We start from the raw sequence: 9,993 nt of genomic DNA, 5'->3' as shown, positions 1-9,993 counted from the left end.
ATTGTAATGTCACAATACAGTTAAACAAGACTCAGTAAGGTATGTGTGTGTGTGTGTGCTATTTTTAACGTCCATGTAATCAGTCTGTTATGATCATCAGGCTGTGTGTGTGAGCGTGTAATCAAAGTGAAACAGGAACCGGTGTGTACGAAGTGCATAACGGAATTGTAGTTCGTGTACAGGCAGATTTGTAGTCCATTAATGATCTGCATGTTTACGAGTGATCTGCAAGGTTGAGATCGCTGGTGATTGTGACAGTAAGTTAGCTTTTATGAAAGTTAATTTTAAAAAAGTTACTTTGACTTAATGAAAAATAGTTATGGTAACTCATAAACTGATTATATTGAGCAGAACTCAAACCTAATGAGTTAGGTTTGATAACTGACCTTAAGATGTTTAAATAAATACTACTCTAAATATTTGAGGATATCAACACAAATAATATATGTGTATATGATTAAATATAAATATAAGTGTACAGTCCTCAAACCATTTTGTGTCAAAACTTCAAAATAGCTCACACAGTTTGAGCTAACTTATCGGGTTTTACAGTGTATAGCAAAAGATTGTTGAGATAGTTAGGACACTGCATTACATTTACATTTTCAGCATTCAGTCTTCCCTGTCATCTGTTTTTTCAGAAATCACTGCAATATGATGATCTTTATCTCAAGAAACACTGAAAAAAAATTCAAAGTTGATTTCTTGGATTTACTTAATTTATTTAAGGTAAATGGTTGTAAACAGTTTATTTGGGCTGAATTTAAACAAAAATATTAAGCTAAACATTATTTAATTTAACTTGTTTGTTTAAATTGAACATAAATAGTTGGCAACAATTTTGCAGACATTTTTTTCCAGTGAACAATTATTTAAATTAATACTGATTAGTATTAGTATCAGTGTTAAAAACAGTTGACAGTAAATGTATTTACTGTCAACTGTATCATCAAGGGTGCAATAAATTGTTCAAAAGTGAACAAAAAGTATTAATAAAATAAAGACTTTTATAGTGTATATAAAAAAATAATAATAATGTAATGTAATGTAACACTGTAAAAATGCTGGGTTTCCACAATTCTTTCATGTTGTACCAAAGCAAACTGATTAAGTTAAAATTTTACAAATTAATTTACAAATTAAATTTTTACAAATGTAAGTGGACAGAACAGGGACGGGCAAACTCGGTCCTGGAGGGCCGGTGTCCTGCACAGTTTAACTCCAACTCTTATCAAACACAACTGCTTATAGATTTCTAGTGATCTTGAAGACACTGATTGGCATGTTCAGGTGTTTTTGATTAGAGTTGGAGCTAAACTATGCAGGACACCGGCCCTCCAGGACCAAGTTTGCCCACCCCTGGGATAGAACAATCAAGTTTTTGAAGAATTGTGTTGGTTCATCTAATTTTTTAAGCGTATTATGCTGTTACTCGAAAACTTTGTCAGCAAAAAAAAAAAAACTAAAAATGTCTTACAGTCTTACAGTGTCCACAAAACTATGAAGTGCGTAAGCGAAAATGTTATTAAGATTGATAATCACAAGAATCATCATTAATAATTTTGTGGTTGTAAACTTTTTGTCAACAAAGAATACTTAAAAAAAGTCAAAATCTTATAGTGTCCACAAAACTATGAAGCACTGGAGATGAAATGTTTTCAATATTGATAATCACAAGAATGCTCAATGATTGAGTTCTAATAATAATTGATCACAAAACAGCAAACATCATAATATGATGACTTACTGTATAAGGATCTTGTGACACTAAAGACATGGAGTAAATCCACTCTTAAATCACAGGTATAAATGGAATATAACATAAGGATTAAAAACAATTATTTAAAATGTAAATAATATTTCACAATATTATGGCTTTTAATGCATTGTTGTTCAATACAAACTTTTATGAGTAGGGAGACTTAGACACACACACACACACACACACACACACACACACACACACACACACACACACACACACACACACACACACACACACACAAAATGATTCCAAACCTTTTGACCCATAGTGTATGTATATCCTAAGGAAATAATGTATGTACACATCCTGAGGAAATACCGGTGGGCTAAATCGGATAAATATCCCTCCTAACCCCCATCGCACCTGACCTCATTTTTGCATGCAGGACAGCACATACAGTACTTTTTCTTAGCATGTGTGTGTGTGTGTGTGTGAGGGGGTGGGGGGGGGGGGTATGCGGCTGGTGGCACCTGCCATGGGCTTCTGTGTGCAGCTGTGTGTGTACAGATGCCATAAGTGAGACCTGTCTGGATGACCCTCCCTGCAGACACACACACACATACACACACAGTCCTGGAGCTTCGGGAAAAGCACTGATGTGGGAAGACAGCCATGACATTTAGGCCTCAGTCCACCTCAGTTTCTTAGTCATACTCCGTCTTCTTTTTCTTTTTTTTTTCCACAAAAAAAGTGTGTCCTTCTTTGAGCTGATACTATTTAGCTTGTTATTTTATTCTCTGGTTATTAGCAGCATGCTTTTTCCATGTTGTTCTCTTTTAAAAAAAAATTACCAGGATTGTATTTTTAGGGTTTAACATGCGCCATACCAATGTTTTAAAAAAAATAAACTGTAAACTGTAAAACCCAACTGTAAACTTTATCAAATGAAATTAGTGTAGTCAACTCAACATTTACTAAACAAAAATTTTACTGACTTGGAAAGAGTTTTGAACTCAGTGTTGAAGGTAGTTTATTTATTTAATAATTAAGTTAATTACTTCAAATTAAATGGAGTAAATTCAAAGTACTCATATAGACTAGTTTTTTATTTTTTTTAACTCAGAAGATTCTAGCAATCGGTTTCCTCAAACGGTTTGAGTTGCCTTAACTTACTGAGTTTTACATTTCTTAGTTTGCTTGAGTTCTCTTCATTTATTGGGTTTTACTTTGCTTGAATTGCCTGGTTTACTCAAATGTATTAAATTCATGTTACTCATTAGGTTCAGTATCGGAACTTAAATAAATAGTTGCAAGCGGTTTCCTCAATAGGTTGGAGTTATCTTAACTTTTTAAGTTTTACAGTGTATATAAACTATAAATAAAGTGTACAGTCATTTTAGATTGGGATAAGGAGAGTGACTTATTTTTTATGTTGTTGAATTAAAGAGTGCCTATTATGAGCCTTCCATAAAGTGTAACACAGCTCTAAGTGAATGAAAACATCCAGCTGAGGTTTAAATCCTTGTGAGAGTCAACACAGAATTGAATGAATGATTTGTTATTAGTGTTGGATCTTTTGCCTGTTCTTGTAATTGCTACGTGTGGCTTGTAATCGCTTATCTATTATAGATCAGTGCTTATACTGTATCTTTTAGGTTAAATCTTTATGGGGCTACTCACATATCACATCTAATCATTGACAATGCGACACATATTTTCACTTCCTTTACCGATTTAAAGGAAGCTCACTGTGAGTTCTCGATCCTCTGCCGTTTGTCACCGATATGCCCACCAACTTTTGGCACTGTGTGGATTAATACTGAGTGCGTGTCATTGTTATTACGTGGGGTTTTTGTTAAAAATATAGTTAAGAAAAGAGTATATGCTGATGTTTAGCTGCATTGCTTTAATGCATTCCTGCATTGAGCTCACACATATACTCTGTACTCTGACTACTTCATAACCATGGTAGGCATTTCTCTTCATCTCACACTAAATCCAGTCGACCAATCACAACAGGGTGGGTCATCGGACCAATCAGTGCAGATTAGCATCTCGCAAGCTAGTGGTTTGGGAACAAATAATACATTGAACAAGTCATATGGGAGTCTTTGGGATAATTAGGTAAAAGTAAATGCATATTATGAGACAATGGAAGTGTTTTTTGACCTTGCATGCATATCAGCCTGTTGTTGGATAACCCAAAACCAAAATATGACATTTTATAATGCAAAATAGAGGCTTTTTAAGTGTTTTCATTGTCCAATATTATATTGATTATGTACATGTATGTATGTATGTATTATGTTTATTCAATGTTTTCAATATTTAATATTAGTTTTACTATTATATATTACTGCAACTATTTTGATTAATTTAGTTATTGCATTCTAGCTAAGTGGGAAAAAAATAATGTAAAAACCTCTAAAATACAATCCTTTTATTTATTTATTAATGTACTTGCAAAATTGCTAAACTTTTTTGTAACATCATGCCACAAGAACTGTTTACTGAACTTAACTTTATTAAACCCTGACTATTTTTTTGTGCATTTCGTGTCCACGCATACACTCGTGTCCGCACATACACACTGATGAATTCCGCGGTAATTGAAATTCTAAATGTTTTCAATGCCAGGCTGCCTTTTGGCTATGACTTCCACCCTCTCAGAAGCTGTTGCTGAGGATTCTTGGCCCGTTCGGGAGCACCTCCGCCTGGGCTGCTCCCTACAGCTACAGCGGAGGAGGATTACATGAGGTCTTCACGCTGTGCATGCGCTAATATGAATGGGTCATTGCAATATCTTGCCAGGAATTAATGCATTTTTTTTTTACATGTGAATGAGTGTTGATAAAGCCCACAAAGTTTGAACAAACAACATATTTAAATTCGTAGTTAATTTGCTTAAATTCTGACATTCAGGTCACATAAAATGTTCACAGTGTTTTAGAATTCAGATTGGCCTTATTTATCTTTTTCTTTTTTTTTTTTTTGCTTTGTTTTAAAGTAAAGAGAGACTGTGTGTGTGTGTGTGTGTGTGTGTGTGTGCAGGGAATAGAAGTAAATCAATAATTTCAGTTCACTAGCAGCTGTTACTTCAAAGCAAGACACTGCAGGTGATTAGGGTAAAAACAAAAATGCTAATAATTATCTTCATACTTTCCCATATGGTTGATTACATTAAGAATTGATTTTTTTAATAATATATATCACAATTTGTCTAAAAGATTGTTTAATTTAGCAAATGAGCCTGTATTTAATCAAATCTGCAATAATTTGCATACATTTCAATCACAAAAATCATTGGATAAAGTCTGACTCTATATAAGTTCTATAGAAAGCTAATTGTGAAGTTATTTTATAGAGGTGTGAACCTACACTTGTTTTACGGATCGGTTCGGTTAAAATTATCATGCTATCAGTTTGATTCAATTCGATATCTCAGGGCATTGTTGATGCTTTCCATACACTATGTTATATTTTACTTCACAGCACACAAAAATCCTTGTATTAAAATGTATAATTTTATTTGTAATACAATATTGTCCTTTTTAACACAAGCAGTCATATACAGTCTTTTTTTAATTTCCCAAATGATGTTTAGCAGAGCTAGGATTTTTTTACAGTATGTCTGGTAATATTATTTATTCTGAAGAAAGTCTTATTTGTTTTATTTCGGCTGGGATAGAAGCAGTTTTTGTTTTTTATTAACCATTTTAAGGTCAATATTATTAGCCCCTTTAGCATTTTTTTTTCTATAGACTACAGAACAAACCATTGTTACACAATAAATTGCCTAATTACCCTAACCTCCCAAGTTAACCTAATTAACTTAGTTCAGCCTTTAAATGTCACTTTAAGCAGTATAGAAGTGTCTTGAAAAATATCTAATCATATATATATATATTATTATTATTATTTTTCTTATATATTTTTTTATTTTTTACTGTCATCATGGCAAAGTTAAAATAAATCAGTTATTAGAAATGGGTTATTAAGACTATTATGTTTAGAAATGTGTAGAAAAAATCTTCTCTTGGTTAAACAGAAATTTAACAAAATAAATAAATAAACAGGGGCGCTAATAATTCTGACTTCAACTGTATATGAACTGTACTTTAATTTTACCTGCTCGAAGAAAACCCTCTTTTTGAATGCATCAAACAAAACTCAAGTACATGCACTGAACAACATGAGTATTTAAAGCCAAATATTACTTTGAGTGTTGTCAAGCAAGTTGTTAAACAGCAATGAGGTGCTGGCGCTGTTCACCGATAAGTGACACTGATAAACAGACGCGGCAATTACAGCTGATCCATGATAGACGCAGTAGCGAAAACTCACTCTGCCGACACGCTCGTGTCTGAATCCACAAGTATCGCTATAACAGCAGAGAGAGGAAAGGAAACGTCAAGCCAGCAGGTCAAAGAGGCCACAGTAAGAGAAAGCGAAAGTGAGAAAGATAAATGGCATTTACTTTCATTTTCTCCACAGCACTGAAATAGGGGATTCTGCTGTAACTTTTGTGTCAGTGAATGACTGTCTAGTATACACACAGTGAGTTTCTGCTTTTTAATTACTTGCGCTCACCTCCCTCGCCATAGCATACTATGAGATAAATGATGTCAGTACCTAGTAACCGGTTAGGATTACTAAACCGATACCAAATTGTCTGCACCTGCATCGTGATGCACAGAAGAATTAATTAATTTTGACACCCCTACTCTTTTATTATGCCATACTGCAATTAAAAATATACTGCCAGAAACAAAATACTTTCTCACAATTTTGTGAAGATAAAATATTGTATATGATATGTAAAAATCTTAATAATAGATAAAAACATCACTGTATAATTGTAAGCAAAGCTGAAGTGGAGATTTATGGCTGAGCAGGTGAAAAGAAAACACTTTTAGAGAAGTTGGCCTGCTTACGGCCTAAATTGTAATTGAAATATTCCTACTTAAATTGCTTAAGTAAGATAAAAGTACCTCTTAAAAGTTTATACTGAATATTTTGTAACCACTACATCTGAAAAAAACAATAATGAAAAGCCAAAACTCTCCAAACTGACAGGTGCATGAAAACAGTGTGTTTGCCTGTATTGTTTCGCCATTTAAAAAACTCAAACTTTGAGATGCAGAAAATGTAAAAGAAAAGAGATGGAGTGAAAGTAAAAGGAGGGGGACACGCCACCTCTTCTTACCGTTCTCGGGGTGTTCCATCTCTCCAATGCTGCCGTCCGGGGTGGTGCGCTCGTAGTGGTCTTCGGGAAGGGCGAGGGGGCCGATACGGGGCCCTGAAGAACTCTTACTGCTGGGCGTCTCTGACTCTTCCAGACCGCTGTCATAGTAGCTGTGCTGAGAGGGGTCCTGAAGATCCTGCGCCTGATTGGCTGTGGAGAAGGTCACTCGGCGATGTGGGAGCTGTGATTGGACAGAGAGAGAGAAGTCAAAGTTCAGTGGACGAGCCGATGACATTATCACGTTAAAAAGGGTACATTTTAGGTTATTAAAATGTAACCACCATGTATTATATACCACCAGTAAAACAAGTTTTTAACCCTTGTGTACTGTTGGGGATGTTTTTATCCACTCTGGGGTGATTTTTGAGTCTTAATTTGGCCACAGCTTTCTCTGTGTTTCAGCAAATGGAATGATTTTTGGTAAAAAAAGTATATATATATGTATATATATATATATATATATATATATATATATATATATATATATATATATATATATATATATATATATATATATATATATATATATATATATATTTTGACACATATTTTGGGAAAATGCTTTGACTTTTTTTCAAAAATTCAACAATACACTGAGCAAATGTACCACCATTTTGTTATGTTCAGGGCTGTTTTAGCCCCATTACCCTTCATTATGAAGACATTGTAAGATGTGATTGCAAAGCTATGACAGCAAATAATCATGCATTCATAATTTTTGCTGGTTTTCCCTTTTGGGAAGAGGTACACTTTTATATAGACCTTAGCACACTTATCTTGATATGTCTGAGGAAATCAAAATAAACAGCTGAGCTGTCAGAACATAGTATGCATAGTAAGTGTATTTATGCACGCACACTATAATCTGGCATTTTAGTTCATAGAACTCCATATAAAGCCATATACCTTTTTTTTTTGGACAGCCCTATCTAGAGGGTTAGTGCTGCCAACTGATGATCAACAGTAAAAATTACACATTTTACCTCTTGCCAACACGGAAAACCACCAACAATCAAGAATGCATGATTATATGCATGATTTATATATATATATATATATATATATATATATATATATATATATATATATATATATATATATATATATATATATATATATATATATATATATATATATATATATATATATACACACACACAAACACTGCCGCTCAAAAGTTTGGGGTCATTTCACAGTTTTACAATTTGTACTATATTTTGATTAAGTAAATGCAGCCTTGGTGAGCAGGAGAAGCTTATTTTATAACATTTAAAAATCCTACTGACCCCAAACTTTTGAACGGTAGTTAATATATATATATATATATATATATATATATATATATATATATATATATATATATATATATATATATATATATATATATATATATATATAAATATGTGCTGCCACAAGGGTAGTCAATTTTAACAGTATGCAAAGGTTAAAAATAATATTTTTAATTAATGACCTTTTCGTCAGACATTAAATTAACCCAAAGTGACAATAATGTATGTGTAAATAAATAAACAAAGTGAATAATAATAAAAAAATAAACAATAAAAAAAGTATGTTTCAAATAAGGTATGTTACATTTCCTGCTATAAAAACAGAATTAAAAAATTAGATAAAAATGTTTAGCATAAAAACACTTTAATTGCAATAAGAACACATATTTAATAAGCATAACTTTTAGACCAAACTTTTGATCGCTGATATATGTCAAGCATCCCAACAATAATAAAACATTTCTTAATGTATAAAGAAGTATTTCCCTCCCATTAGCACTCAGCAGGCAGATGCTGCTTCCCATCCAAAACCACATCCACTAATCTAAAAGGCAATGTTGATCTACGCAATAATCGCAACTCGTGTTCCATCTTTATGAAGATCCACAGCCGTTAGCAATTACGCGTTATTTCCCTTACGTCTATATAAGTATGCATCCCATCACGAGAGCAAATCCCTTAGCACACGCTCGTTGTACATCCCAGAGCAGCACACACACACGCACACACCCAAGGCTCAGTGAGGAGTGTATTAAGCAAGTGTTAGCTAAATCCAGTGTGACTGCAGAAGCCAGGTTTGATAAGGATGATAGAAGCCACAGCTCTCCCGCAGGAGAAGCCCACACTTCACACCCCACCCTTCCCTCCGACCAGAGAATAGGACATTTCGTCAAGATGGAATGAGACAGCTCGCAAATTGGCATTTGGAGCTAGACGGAGACCACTGTCAGCCACCCGGCTCTGCGAGACACATCCACCCTCCACATACCAATCACGAAACCACAAACCTTCAGAGAGAGAGAGAGAGTAAAAACAAGAAGAAGAACTCTACTCATCCTCTCGCTGTTATCAATAATACAGAGATGTTCCTCTACCGCATCTCTCTTTTTATTTTTTGACTTTCAATCTCTCTTTCTTGCGCCACGCTGTGGAGTTTGCCACAGGGAGACACGGCTTCTTGGTTTCTCCCTCCCTTTCCACTTCTCAGCCTCCTCTTCACCTCCACGCGCGGGTTGAGAGCTAAGCGGCAATGTTTGTTTTGTTTATTCTTTTACAAGGTAAACACGTTCTTGCGTAACACTCCTCATGCTGTTAGAAAGTGTTCTGAAGTGAAAATCTGAATGAAATATATGGAGAGAAATAATGGGTTGTGCTTCTCTACATGTTTAGAATGAAAGTATTTAGGGGTTTAGAATCAGTATCATCAAGTCAAATTTATGACTTTTAAGACCCTTTTAAGACCATTATGAATTAAGTTTTAGACTTGAACAGGACTAAACACTAATGAATGGCAAACAAAAAGTAAATATTTCTTAGTGACATACTTTAATGTGTTAAAATAAAACAAATTATACTTGTATACACTTTCACCACAGTATTTCTTTCCTCTTTTTTTTTAATGACAGGTTTAACATTGTTAAATGTATGTTTCTTTTGCGGAGGGAACTACATAAATAATCAAAAATATTGATTTGTTCGCTTTTATTCTAAATTTATTGAGTATAACTTCTATTCAACTTAAAGCATTTCTGTTA

At 33.8% G+C, this 9,993-nt stretch overlaps 1 protein-coding gene across 4 annotated transcripts in view; it reads right to left on the bottom strand.

Moving 5' to 3' along the window:
* Positions 1–9,993, bottom strand: part of pcdh1b (protocadherin 1b) — a 305,888-nt gene that overhangs the window by 124,709 nt on the left and 171,186 nt on the right. For all 4 annotated transcript variants that reach the window (XM_073922116.1, XM_009291220.5, XM_009291219.5 and 1 more), the window contains one exon: positions 6,912–7,131. In XM_073922116.1, coding sequence (XP_073778217.1) covers positions 6,912–7,131 — 220 coding nt within the window. The remainder of the gene's footprint in view (positions 1–6,911; positions 7,132–9,993) is intronic.

This window comes from Danio rerio, chromosome 14 (genome assembly GCF_049306965.1).
Source record: "Danio rerio strain Tuebingen ecotype United States chromosome 14, GRCz12tu, whole genome shotgun sequence".
In the NCBI taxonomy this organism is placed as follows: domain Eukaryota; kingdom Metazoa; phylum Chordata; class Actinopteri; order Cypriniformes; family Danionidae; genus Danio; species Danio rerio.
The sequence above is the reverse complement of the archived record's forward strand: the minus strand, read 5'-3'. Positions and strand labels throughout refer to the sequence as shown.